At 36.0% G+C, this 15,141-nt stretch overlaps 1 protein-coding gene across 1 annotated transcript in view; it reads right to left on the reverse strand.

Moving 5' to 3' along the window:
* Window positions 1–6,810: 6,810 nt before the first annotated feature.
* LOC132558637 (mRNA-decapping enzyme 1B-like) overlaps window positions 6,811–15,141 on the reverse strand; it is a 99,324-nt gene continuing 90,993 nt past the window's right edge. The window contains exons 4-11 of the mRNA XM_060223235.1: window positions 13,955–14,018; window positions 12,771–12,927; window positions 12,480–12,609; window positions 11,962–12,088; window positions 10,477–10,984; window positions 8,045–8,189; window positions 7,406–7,521; window positions 6,811–7,101 (exon numbers count right to left, since the gene is read on the reverse strand). Of these exons, the coding sequence (XP_060079218.1) occupies window positions 7,024–7,101; window positions 7,406–7,521; window positions 8,045–8,189; window positions 10,477–10,984; window positions 11,962–12,088; window positions 12,480–12,609; window positions 12,771–12,927; window positions 13,955–14,018 (1,325 nt within the window). The 3' untranslated portion in view covers window positions 6,811–7,023. The remainder of the gene's footprint in view (window positions 7,102–7,405; window positions 7,522–8,044; window positions 8,190–10,476; window positions 10,985–11,961; window positions 12,089–12,479; window positions 12,610–12,770; window positions 12,928–13,954; window positions 14,019–15,141) is intronic.

The raw sequence follows: 15,141 nt of genomic DNA on the forward strand, positions 1-15,141 counted from the left end.
AGTTTACCATAAATAATACTGTGACAAACACATTTAGGCTGAATATTATATGTATGTATAATATTTATATTTTATTATAAGAATATCAGCCCATTTTCATGCAAAAATTAGTCAAAACAATTATCACTTTGACAGCTTAGAATTAAGTTTATCCCTGTAGCCCTGTTTCTTACACCTCCCCAGTAACCACCTCCCCCTCCCCACACCCAGAAAAAAAGCAGCCCTTATTTTTCTTTTGTAATGTATTAAGTCTATCTTGATATTTTTTTCTAATTTGCATAATAAGATAAACCATCCCCCATCACCAACCCCTTCCCCCCTCCCCAAAAAAAAAACATAAAAAAAAAAAAAAAAACACAAAAAAGCAGCCTTTCATGTTTAAACTGTCCAATTTTAAAAGCTTAATATCAATTTTGTGATTTTAGTTCTACTGCATTCAATTTCAATAATCTTTTTTCAAAAGTCATGACATGTAAATAGCAATATATCACCTCAATAGTTTTACACCATATGTACAAATGCATCAAAACTTAGTATAAGTAGCATTGAAAACTTCAAGGAATAAAAAAAAATGGAAACATTATATTAAAATTGTCAATCAGTTTTAAATGATTATGTTTCCAAAACTTAAAAAATATCTCAAACTCACTGAAAAGTCTGCTAAAAAATCAAATGTTCTATAGTCAATGACGTAAACTCCTACATAGTATATTTCTAACTGGCTGTGATGGGATATAGACTGCCTTCAGCAGTTAAAATCATATTTTAAAAAAAAGTATCAAAAAAGTTCATAATCATAATCATAAAACAGTTTGTAATTAATTATTTAGGATGTTAATTAACAAGATGATTAAATGAACACAATTCCAACCAATTTTCAAAGTATTTTGAATGTCGGAGTAATCTCCCTTGGTACTAAAATGTAAGCGTACTGTAAACACTCATGCAATCTTGTGATTAGATATCTACCAAACATTTTTCCAATATTGTCACAATTTTCCAGCTTTCACATATCTTTCCATCAATGAAATCTCTAAATCTCTTAGCAAATATAAAACTTTTCAGTCTGCACTTACATGTATTACCAACCTACTGTCACATTTTCTAGTCAAATGTAACCATGCCTTTACAACATACAATTAACAAACCACTTTACATCCGTTGGTAGTAAAAACACTTCTCACACCCACCTATCATATACAAAATTATGTACTTCACAGACTCCCTCCCTACTTATCACAAACATCCTCCTGTACAACACAATCCCCCTCCCTACTATCACACACATCCTGTACAAAACAATCCCCCTCCCTACTATCACACACATCCTCCTGTACAACACAATCTCCCTCCCTATTACACACATCCTCCTGTAAAACACAATCCCCCTCCCTATTACACACATCCTCCTGTACAACACAATCTCCCTCCCTACTATCACACACATCCTCCTGTACAACACAATCTCCCTCCCTACTATCACACACATCCTCCTGTACAACACAATCTCCCTCCCTACTATCACACACATCCTCCTGTACAACACAAACTCCCTCCCTTTCATCACACACTTCCTCCTGTACAACACAATCCCCCTCCCTACTATCACACACATCCTCCTGTACAACACAATCCCCCTCCCTACTATCACACACATCCTCCCTCCCTACTATCACACACATCCTCCTGTACAACACAACACTATCACACACTCCTCCTGTACAACACAACTATTCACACACATCCTCCTGTACAACACAATCTCCCTCCCCTATCACACACATCCTCCTGTACAACACTATTACACACATCCTCCTTTCCAACACAATCCCCCTCCCTTTCATCACACACTTCCTCCTGTACAACACAATCTTCCTCCCTACTATCACACACATCCTCCTGTACAACACAATCTCCCTCCCTACTATCACACACATCCTCCTGTACAACACAATCTTCCTCCCTACTATCACACACATCCTCCTGTACAACACAATCCCCCTCCCTACTATTACACACATCCTCCTGTACAACACAATCTTCCTTTGGTCATTCACCAACTAATGGGTACACAGAGAACCATTGTATGTATAGATTAATTTGGAAGCAGTAATACAGTGACTCCACACTTGCAGGAAAAAAAATCTGCTCTACTAAAAATCTACAGCTTACAGAAACATATTACAACATACCACAAGGAAAATAAAAGGTGTTTTGAAATTAAACAGAACTAAATGAATGCTATGATGGACATCTTCCGCCACAGGTAACAATCGTTTATTTACAAATAAATAAGTGTAAGTGTGGCTTGGGGTTGTGGAAGTAAAATTGGTGATGAATTCATATTCGGGAAGATCACTGACTGTGACTAGTACCAATACATAATCAATATATTTGATTACTAAACAACATTATAATGAACACAATATCACCGAGATATAATTCAAATTTTTACCAATCATCCTTTGATACTTTTTGTCTGTAAAACTGATATCATGATTGAGATACAGGTGAAATATCTATAAAACTGTTTACATACACTTAATGTTCAATACACGAAGAAAACTTGTCAAATATAAAAAGATATGTGTTCACTAATCTTACACTCAACAATTCCCAGGATAATTTAAGTGTATTCGGTATGCAGATCTAAATCGTATTCAGAAAAAAGCATGATAGTAATTTATTGTTCCTATTTTCATAACTTTACATGCATGTAGAACAATTTTTAACTTAATTTAAAAAAAAAAAAAAAAAATTTACACACACATTTTTCTCTCAAGTAAATTGGAATATTTTGAAGATTTGGAAAAAAAATTAATTAAAAATATGTACATATCTTCTTCATTCAAGTAAACTGGTAAATTTGGAAGATTTCGAAAAAGAAAAAAAATGTACATGCCTCTTTCTTTCAAGGAAATTGGCAAATTTGGAAGATTATGGTGAAATCATTGGATTATTTGAATAGGAAGACAAAGGTGCTACTATCAGGGTGGGCATGTTGTTAAGATTGAATGCAGTATACACACACATTTCATCATACAATCAGAAACATTTCAGTAAAACATATATTGGACATAATTCAGAACACATCATATGTCATTTGGGCAATACAATTTAGATATGTAGGGAAGCCATGATACTGTCACAGTGTGGTGAAAGCTAAGTAAAATATACCAGTCACAACAACATTGCCACGTCAAGAGCTCAGCTCAATCATCATTTTTAAATGACGTCTGGAGGAGTTATCCCCCTTGTTAAGGATTAAAAGTAGTCATCTGATTGACATGACTGGGAGACCAAACACAACCTTGTCCTCCTGAGACCTCCCATAGGGTAAGGATTATCAGGTTTCACATTGTAGACGTCTTTTTATCTCCACTTTGGGACATAGATGCTAAGAAGTCTGAAAATCTCTTCACCAGTTCAGAATTGATAAATAAACGGACTAGTGTATAATCAGATCTTTGAAATCAATGACAGCTGTAATATTTAAGACTCTCACACTCTCTAATTCAATAATTCCAACTACTGGTAACTTTGATTGCCATCTTTCTGAAATTTGATATGAAGCACAGTGACTGGTGGATCTAATGAATGAAACCATGAAAACAAATGGACACTCAGATATACTCACACACACTTTTGATTTACACTTCAGAGAAAATTTAAATATTAATGAAATAGCACAAGGGACTGAAAAATGATGGAACGAGGAACATACAATAAACACTAAGGTAATACAGTCAAAGGTGATAAAACAACACATGTGACAGATAGATACATCACGGGACATTAACAGGTATCTCCTAGAATAAAACAATGAATATTCAACAACAAAGAAAAAACTTTAATGCTTATTCAAAGATGGAAGGGTTATCTCCCTTCCAGTGACAGCAGCCAAAAAATGCACACCTGTACAACTTATTGCAACTACTTATGTGAAGTATTATCTTGTGGAGTTACCTGTGTGACATAAAAAGACCTATTCCAGTCATTTATAGAAAAGTAATACTTATCCTCTTATCTCTGTAAATTAGCCATAATACATTAAGGTGTTATGTGCTTGTGCAAAGTAACTTCTTGAGTGGTTTTGAGTAGTAATAATGTGTAAAAAAACACCTTTTGTACTTACTAATGTGCAGTAATGTTTTATGCTGTTACTTGTGCAAAGAAACATCCTGAGTGTTTATCTGTTTGATGGAACTAAGTGAAGTTACTTGTGTGCAGCATTACTTAATGATTTGACCTTTGTGTACCATGTGATGCTGACATATTAAACAGATGCAATGTCCAGTTACGGATGTTAAAACTGACCAGAAATGTTAGCGTATGTTATCAAAGACTGGTGCATAATACAGAAAATATTGCACAACTGCTAAGCTTTATTGAATAAGACAAAATTCTATTGATATATATATATCTACTTAACTGATAAACCATGTGTCATAAGTCCTGTTTCTGATCCTTTATAAGCAGTTCCTGTATACAAGGATCCACACAGTTCAACAGTCTGTCATCATGATATCACAGTAAACAAACTTGGGCTGTAACATTAGCAGATTCTGATCATGGATGCAATAAAAACAGATTTTCTCACATATCTCTTATAAAGATCTGTTGTAGCAATGCTCAATGATTGTCCAGCTGATATTCAGAGTAAAGCTTCAACATTATCTGGCCTCAGTGAAGGCCAGAGGATTACAGACCAGTGCACTATCACACAACAAGATATGCAGGAAGATTACACTGTTTCTGTTAAGGATAGTAAGCTAGGTAAGCTAGGTAAACAAGAACAGATGACCACCTTAATGTGGGGTTAATATGAATGAAATTTGTTGAGAGGTTCTCAAGATATTATACCAAATCAAGAAAGGGACATGAGGGGATGGACGGACATGGGTAACACTATATGCTCTCCCTCCCCTTTACGATAGTGAGGGCATAAAAACATGATTTCATTCACAATTACATAATTATTTCTTTAGTTGAAAATGTATTTGATTTAGAAATCCTGCTGATTTGATACTTACACTTTGGTTGGACTAGATATCTGGCAAAGATGTTTAATATACCTCATCTGAACCAGATCCCATTCTAAAGGTACATATTCACCACTGTCGTTGTAACAGATAATATAGAAATAATAAATAACGATTATTATTATGATCTCTGCTGGGTTTACATGAACACATTCATGGCAATACAATGTCAATAATCAGAAGTGCATTTATTTCTGTAGTAGCACCTGTGTGTGGAATACGGCAGACACATGCAAGGACATTGACTAGTAATGTTTAAAACTACAGCTTTTCTCATAACATCATCACATCACCCCCATCCCCTCCCACAAAAAAAAAAAGAGTATATATTACTGTCGTAAAAGTACTATCCCTCAGTCAGTATATAGGGTATTTGTATCTAATACACATTTATGTAGCTTAGTCAATATCATATTACAACTTGTCATTATAGGCGAAAACTGCTACAGATAATGGTATCATCTGCTAATCAGTACATATACTGTTATGTATATGGGGAGCAGTAATTTTTCAGCAGTGCTTAAACTTCTACCCTAATCAGCATATATACCATTATATATATGGGGAGCAGCAATTTTTCAGCAGAGCTGATACCACCACCCTAATCAGTATATATACTGTTATGTATATGGGGAGCAGTAATTTTTCAGCAGTGCTTAAACTTCTACCCTAATCAGCATATATACCATTATATATATGGGGAGCAGCAATTTTTCAGCAGAGCTGATACCACCACCCTAATCAGTATATATACTGTTATGTATATGGGGAGCAGTAATTTTTCAGCAGAGCTGATACCACCACCCTAATCAGTATATATACTGTTATTTATATGGGGAGCAGTAATTTTTTAGCAGTGCTGATACCACCACCCTAATCAGCATATATACTGTTATGTATATGGGGAGCAGTAATTTTTCAGCAGAGCTGATACCACCACCCTAATCAGTATATATACTGTTTTGTATATGGGGAGCAGTAATTTATCAGCAGAGCTGATACCACCTCCCTAATCAGTATATATATACTGTTATACATATGGGGAGCAGTAATTTTTCAGTAGAGCTGATACCACCTCCCTTATCAGTATATATAAGGGAGTTGTGAAGCAATACACTACATCAATTTTAAGCAAGAAGCCATGATAAAAAAAATCACGAAGAGATAAATGGCTTTCAGGAAATACAATAATCACTGGCTGATGACCATCATATCTATAAAACGTTTTTCAATATTTCCAACATCAACAATGCCATAAATATAATCTGATATTTTTTGAGTATTTACACTAGCTACCAATTCAACTCCCAGCTCCTTCCTCCTTCCCGTCATCTGAAGTGGACTCGATTGATAGAGATGGGTCCAACATAGCAGAATACAAGGTGATCAGATCGGTCTGGGCAGTACCACTATATATGGTACAACATGTATTCTTTGGCAAGTCAAAAGTCATACTTTACTGTCATGACACCTGAACAAACATAATATTTATGTGTCTGGGTTGTCTCCCTTCGCACCAATCAAAAACTACATAAATAAAATACACAGCAATATTTTTTCGAGACATCAATATAACAGTTTTCAATAAAAGACAAACATGATGGTATTCTACGACAACCTATTGCCATGATGACTAAGTGTCACATAACATCACATAGCCCTTAGCTAGTCAGGTTAGAACTGCAAAACAGTAAACACTACAAATATCACAAAAATATAGCTGTCAGTAAAACACTTCATAATCACATTATGACTTACAAATGTCCATTAAAAGTCCAGAAGAACGCAAATTAAAAGGTAATTTGCAAACCCCTAATTTGGCCCCTAAAATCGAGTAGATTTGCTGATCGGACCATCAGCTGTCAGTAGCACTTTGTCGTTGCAAACATAGCACCACTTTTTCCACCCAGACTTTATGTTGCTATGCAACACCGATACTAGAATCTGTTCAGGGGAGGTAACTGAGATAACATAATCAGCATCAGGGTCGTGATCCTGCTAACTCTTTGAGGCTGCTGAGGTATCCTTCATGTAGTATGTTGAGAAAATTGGGGTCATTCTGTAAAAATGAAAAATATAATTATTTTTTGGCAGATAATGCAAAACTGATAAAAAACTGTTGGTCAAAACTACTATTTTTAACTTGTTAGAAAGAGTCAAAATTCCTTGCAGGTGTCAGACTTGAAATTAAGAAAAAGCATATATCGAACTTTATATAAACAGACATTAAAAATTAAACATATGCAAATTGTTTTAGTTGGGAAGGCTGTTGGTCAAATCACTGTCTGTTCTACATCCTAATTTCATATATAATGTATAATTCATATAATAATGTATGTCCTTGACCTACTAAAAGTACTGACCTTGAGGAGATACAACATGGCCTGATGAAGCTGTTCCTTGGTAAGAGCTGCCACAGGGACAGACTCAGAGCTACTGGAACCCCCACTTCGATCTAGGGGATTACTTTCATCTGAAGCTGGAACCAAGAGCAGATGGTATAACATGGGTTGGAAGGTATACAGATAGACACAATAATACACCACCAGTTATAACAGGAACTGCTATTTCACAGTGGTACAGCCAAACAGAAAAACATTTTACAGTTTGGAATTAAAATATGACCTCTTCCACTCGTGTAAAAAAATCACCATCACAGTATATAGCCTGTATGATAATATAATGTTAATATTCCTTGTAGTGAAAAGATGTATGATGTCACTGCACTGACTGTGAGATGACTAGAGTCATATTTAATTGAGCTCCAGTGTTTCACTTTGTCATTCATAAGAATCCCAAAAAGACGTCTGTCAAAATGTTTCATAACACTGAACGATTTAACACTATATAATTATGTAATGTCAGTACAGTAAGTACCTGTCCTGACAGACATTCACATTAACCATGTAGACACATATACCTCGTCCTTCTAAATCCATTTACAATTACCACAAAAACCTTCTATTTTCCTTTATTATGATTGTTTGCCAGTAGGTATTCACCTGATGTTGTGTTGAGCGTTGAAGTAGGACCAGGTGATGCCTTTGTCCCTGGGAGTGGTACCGAGGCAAATGCCATGGGTGTGAGTAGAACATCTGACCCCATGGGTGCAACTGGCCCTTGGGGGAGGGCACTGCTGGCTGACCCCTGAAATTTAACACATCAATGATGAAATCTCCTCGTGGAGAACGGTAATATCCGAGGCATCTATATGTGATGTTGTAGCAATAGTTTTCCTTTTACATAGGATCTAGACATGACAAGAGATCTTGTGGGATCTTAGCATCCACTATTGGATGATGTTTCTTCTTGATCACACGAATCATTTCTCTTCTCTCTAAAATCAAGTACACACAATCAAGGGGAACAAATACCAATTGTCAACAATCTGAGAAAGCTGCCTGTCAGCCATGTTTTCTTCAAATCAGTCCAAACATGCAGAATGTTCAAACAGAACGAAATCTACTTCATAAAAAACCCATCCAGAAATTAAGAAATAGCAATAACAAATTTCCATTGTCAAAAGAAATGATAGCCTATTGTAAGTTATTATTTTTTTTTTTTTAAACCTTTTAAGCCTTTTAAGTTCCGAAATAAAAAAGGAATAATTACAGATAAATGGAAGCTTCGTATGAGATTTGAGAAAGATCCATCCAGCATATCTCAAGAAAAAATGATAACAAGATTGGTATAAGGATGGATGAGAGACAAAAGGGTGGGTGGTGCAGCTGTAATGCCTTTTACTTAAATGCTGAAGATTTGATTCAAGGAATGGATGTGAAAAGGTATGGGGTCACCTGTCTGACCAAATGGGTTTTCACCAAGTACTCCAGTTCCCTCCCCCTCCCCAGTAAGACCCCTTACATGCTTCCTTTGGGACCAACAAGAGTGATCAATACGTGTTTCGCAATGGTCATAAAATAAACGAAGTTATTTGAACATTAACCATCTCTGGATCGTGAGCTAAAATAGATTCTTACAAAGACAATGGTTTCCTGTGTAATATATGTAACCCTGACCTCACAAAAAATTTTTAAATAACCACCAGTATACAGTAGTTTGCTCTGAAATAATGCAAAATAGGAGCAAATGATATTCGATCATGTATTTATATGTCTAGTGTGTCTTATATCATCTACAAACATTTTTTTATGGTTTGAATTAAAACTATTTCATGCGAAATACAGGTCACAAAAAAGTGCTCTATATCTCTGATATGTCAACGGGTACAAACACATGTAAAAGATACAACATGCCTGGTGCTCCTCTGTTTACATACATCAAAGTTAATATCGTTAGGTCCTAACGCAAAAATAACAGCCATGTTTACACTAAAAATAGAGATCTATGATACACCACAAGAACAAAGTCGTGGAGGCGTCATAGTTATAATTACATTAGATGGACAGCGTTACAAAATTACTAGGGGAAAATTTAGTACTTTCACTTTTTGCTTGTTTCTTCTTTTTATTTAAATAGTCAAAGAAATTGACTGAACAAATTGCATTCTTTTTAAACAGCACTAGTGAAATACAGTGCATTCAGTCATGTGTCTGTTTTGGGAACATAAATTCTAGTCTGCTGATGATGAGGTGTCTAGCTCCACTCTACAACCTTAAAACACCTCATCAAACACCTAATCCATCTAACTTGTATTAATTTGAAATGCATCTTCCCTAAATATTCAAGGCGTAAAACATAAAACAGATCTTGGTATTAAATAATTCAGAGGTTTTTTATCAATTTATTGGGTTGTGTTCGAGGCATGCTGTGAAACCAGTCATTTAGCACTAGGTGATGAACACAACACATGCCTCAGTTTACACCTAGATGATATGGCCCTTTTACAACATGTTACATCACTATCTCAGCTTTTCATGTTTTTGTCACAGGAGCTTTTGTTTTTTGTGGTATATATATCATAGCCAACATAACTAGTACTTTACCACTCAGAATACTGATATGCTATATATGGTCTCTGAGAAAAGAGACTGCTCAGTCACACAGGTTACATAGACAAATGACCACCCTGTCACACATGGTCACATTAAAACCTGACCAGTCACACTTGGTCACTTAGACAAATAACCAATCACACCTAGTCACTTGGACAAATGACCAGTCACACCTGGTCACTTAGACAAATGACTGGTCAGTGATACATGGTCACTAAGACAAATGACCAGTCAGTGACACATGGTCACTTAGACAAATGACCAGTCAGTGACACATGGTCACTTAGACAAATGACTGGTCAGTGACACACGGTGACCTAGACAAATGACTGGTCAGTGACAAATGGTCACTTACACAAATGACCAGTCAGTGACACTGTCACTTTGACAAATGACCAGTCAGTGACATAAGGTCATCATAATGATAGTAGTATAGTACGTGGTGTAGGAGAAATACAGATTACACAGAGTAGACCTACCACATCTGATAATGATGGGACGCCTGCTGTCTTTTGTTCTAATGCTGCAGGTGTTAAAAGTTCACTACCTAGATGAATGGGAGCAGAATCTGTATCAGCAGAATGTTTGATTCCAGGTGACACAGATTTAGTCTGTCTTTTTGGGGTCTTTGACCCACTAGATAACAACTTTTGGATAACATCCACTGACTGAGCATCTCCATCATCCTGGTATTTGTCTTTGAGATCACTTCTCCCCCCTCGTGGGGACGTTTTGCCCTCCCTTCCATGGGGTTTTGAGCGTTTTGGTTCGCCCCTGCCATCTTGGGCTTTTCGACTGACATTCGGATCCTCAGCTCCAGAAGACACATGTCTAGAGTCAGGTCCTGCAGGATCCACCCACTGTTGACGTTCAATATCCTCTACCATGGAGCTTGATGACATGATCTGGCGCAGAAGTGGGGGAAACGTCTCCCCTGATGATGGCTGACTGGTCATATGTCGCTCAGCATCAGCTACTGACATGGACCTGCTCGGAAAACAGACAGTTAGCAAACATCATAACTTGTGTAAAAATCATCAACTTATGAAAGATCAGATAACTAAGAATATATCCTTACCTTTATTTTAAATCAGATAGCTTTTCATGTTTGGACATTTATAAGAAGAGGTATATTCATATGTAAAGAGTTAACATTTAAGCTTCATGTTCTTATATACAAAATTTACAGCAGATTTAATATTTACAAATAATTAGAGTTTACAAAAGGAACAATGGTTTCTGGTTCGAAAAGTTGTAAAATCAAAAAAATTTTAGGATTTAATTTGAATAAACTTGATGTTTCTTAACATCACGTAATTAAAAGGAAGAAGAAATCTTGTAGTCGGCATTCACTTCTAAATTTATGACCGTGAAAATATTTCAATTTTTCCTTTGGAAAATGTTTATTTCTGGAATATCAAAACAAAAGACCCAATGGACCTGTATTGCTCACCAGGCATTTGATGATTTTCACATAAACATGTAACACGGACATTCAAAGTGCATCAACATCAAAGTCAATTAAAAAATATTTAAACTGTTTACATTACAAGGTGAACATTTGTCTGGAGCTGATGGATCCTTATGTTGATCACATCAGTCAATGTTATTTATAAGCAGGTGAAGCCATCGGAGTGTTTTAACAAATCTGACAAATCATGATTCTAGGCCATTTAGTAATCAAGGAGAATGTTTTGACAAATTAAATCTAAAAGTTTAAAGATCAAAAATTTAACCTGTTGAACTGTAATGATTCTGTGATGTTTTCAGAATTTATTTGTTGAAATGTGATGTTATTGGGATGCTGTCGGTGATGTTTTTAGGATGCGCTCAGAACTTACTTAAGGAAATGTGATATTTTTGGAAAACTGTCAGAAGTTACCTGTAGATAAGTGATGTTTCTGGGAGGCTGTAACAAGTTACCTTTGGAACTGTGATGTTTCTGGGAGGCTGTAATAATTTACCTGTGGAACTGTGATGTTTTTGGGATATTCGGAAGGTCAGCCTGCTGAGTTTGCTGGAGACTGGCCGTCCTGAACAAAGTCTCCAAAGTGAGGGTGGCCGTGGGTGTGGTCGCAAGCTGGCTTTGTTCTGTCAATGTGAATATACTGAACTTAAACACTGGACAGTAAATTGATAGTTTGATACAAGTATTTATATAATATATCTTCTTTACGTAGTGAATACTACTGAATATTTCCATTCTTCCCTTGCCCTAGAGATGAGATAAGACACTCCTATGATCAATGATTGAGACTTTGTTAATAACCTCCCCTGTGATCACACTTACATCAGGGACTAAGAACAAGAAATTATTTGTAATCCTTTTATCTTTTTCTTCCTCCTCCATTCCTGTCCCAGTACTTCATAGCATTGTTATTTATTTTTGTAACCTGTGTCCACCTCTACCGTTTCTGTCCTGTTTTCTGACCTTCTATATCCTTTACCTGTAGTTTTTAGGATTATAACTTATTTTTCTTACCCGTGTCCTCCTCCTCCATTCCTGTTCCAGGAATCTTGAGGGGTTTTGGTTTGATGAGGTTTGAAGCCTTGGTGGCTGAAGCATTTGGATTGTCTATGAATGGTTTCGGATCCCCTCCTGGCACCTTACACTAGAAACAGTCAATGTTAAGATATCATGTAAATGTTTCAATATCTTTGACTATAGACAAAGAATATATCAATCTTGTCATCTGTGAATCTGTCTATGTGTAGGAAAACTGGCTGGTTAAGAGGTATTTTAGGGGAAATGGAAATGACAGAGTTGCCTTACCTTGTCATACTCATGCTGGGCCTTGGACAAAAGCTGCATGATGTCAACATTCCTGTTACCCATGGCGATGGCAGGTGTGGATGACATAGCTTTTGGTGTGGTAGTTTCCAGGGTCTCTTCCTTTGCCTTCTTGCTGTCTATTACCTGCTGTAAGAAGCTGTAACAAGCAGGAGAAGGGAGATAATTCATGCAAGGGAGACAATTAATGTTTCACAGTGAAGTTAGACAACTTGGGACCATCCCATTTATGGGTTTACCCTTCAATAGCTTTGACTTTGCTGTGAATCAGAGGAATTATTTACCACACTTAGGAATGACTGATACATAAAAATAAAATTTTACACTCATAACTTCAGTGATAACTAGAATCTCATTACACATGAATTATTCTATACAGGGTCTATATGGTCATTTTGTGATTTTTATCCTTGAAAAGAGTGAAAATTAGATTACCTTTAAAATAACAGCCTATACAGTATATCACATGACATTATTTTACTTCACAGGCCAGTACAAGGCAAGTAACGACTGCTATTTAGAGTGAAAAGTTAAAGTGAAAGTTAAAGTGAAAAATAAGGAATTGTCATGACACGAATATTCAAATACTAAATCAGATGTATATTCAAATAGTTCACTGGGTACTTTCTATCAAATTCCCTAGAACCTACACATTAAGTTTCAGAATTATACTTCCAGTACTTCTCATGAAATAGCGATAACAACCTTTAAATGCCAAAATCCAAGATGGCCACCTGTTAGCCATTTTGTTTTTCTGATGTGATTTGAACAGGCATATCTAAGGACCAAGGGGAACCTACACATCAAGATTATGAAATACCCTTTGAGTATATCTCAAGAAATAGTGATCACAATTCTATAGTGGAAATTCAAGATCGCCTACAGTTGGCCATGCTTTCTGGATCAGTCTTAAAATTAAATGGGCAAATCTTATGGACCTAGGGGAAGTTTGAGGAATCCAATCTTTCTCAAGAAATAGTGAAAACAAGAATTGTGTACAAATGGATGATGAATGATTGACCACAAACCATGGATGTAGAGTAATTTGAATAACCCACTATCTGATGATGGTGGGTATAAAAAGCCGGGCATTTAACAATTGTTTTCTGAAGGTAGCATAATGGAACCCTCTTGCTATGATTAATAAGTCTATCAACAATATGTACCTGTTCATCAGCTCACCAATCCGAGTACATTCTTCTTTGTCATAAAACCAGATTCCAAATATGGCTGAAAAGTTAAAAAGTACAACAATAAATTAAGATGTAATTAACACCAAAGATTTCTGAAATATATATTCATTGGTAAAATCAAATCAAATTAATTAAGCTCTTCCATGGTTATGTGGATCCTGATCACACTTGATATAACCTTGACTCCTCATTCCTGCTGATATAACCTTGACCCCTCATTCCTGCTGATATAACCTTGACCCCTCCTTCCTGCTGATATAACCTTGACCCCTCATTCCTGCCGAAGTAACCGTGACTCCTCATTTTTCTTGAAAAAAAACTTGACTTCTAAGTCCTCCTGAAATAGTAGCATTGACACCACTTTCCTGCTGAAGTAAACTTGACCCCTCATTCTTACTGAATTAACCTTGACCTCTGTTTTCTGCTGAAATAACCTTGTTCCTTCACTTCTTCTGAAGTAATCTAGACCATTCATTCTTGTTGAAATAACCTTGACCCTTTATTCTTGTTGAAAAAACTTTGACCTTTCATTCTTGTAGATGTAACCTTGACCCTAGTAAAAGAAGATGCAACCTACATCTCATACAATTTTGTAGTACAGCCATGTATTAAGCTGAAGCACTGTTGGAATTCTAATATATGAGCAAACAAATACTTAAAGCCTATTTATTAAGTTGCTATATTATAAAAAAAGAATTTATATCAACCAAATTTTTCTTTATTCAGTCTGAATCTTCTGTAAAATAAATTGTCAAAGCCTTAAATTTTGTTAATTTCCAAATTTTTCTATTATAATTTGGTTTATGAACTTTCCCCAAAGTCAATTTTAATTCCTCGGTTACATAAATGACGTTTTGCTAATGATTTAAGTGGTAATAGAAGGTGCTCTGTCGGCGGGAGGTAGGACAAATCCCCTACATCTAGTACACTCAACCCAAATAGTGCCAAAATTCTCATGTTTTTTGTAGACTTTACGCTACTGTCAACAGTTCTAGGTACACAGGATCAGTCCCAAGCATTATGTAATACTGCCAGCTCCAGCAGACTGGGGAAGTTAATGCTGCAATCAGCTGGATACAGATCTCTAAACCATCATCATCATAGACACTCTAATGAGGCTGCACTACCCATGTTCACTGGCAGCATACCAGATAAAACAT

Source organism: Ylistrum balloti, unplaced genomic scaffold (assembly GCF_031769215.1).
Source record: "Ylistrum balloti isolate Yb309-2 unplaced genomic scaffold, AGI_CSIRO_Ybal_v1 Utg370800, whole genome shotgun sequence".
NCBI lineage: Eukaryota > Metazoa > Mollusca > Bivalvia > Pectinida > Pectinidae > Ylistrum > Ylistrum balloti.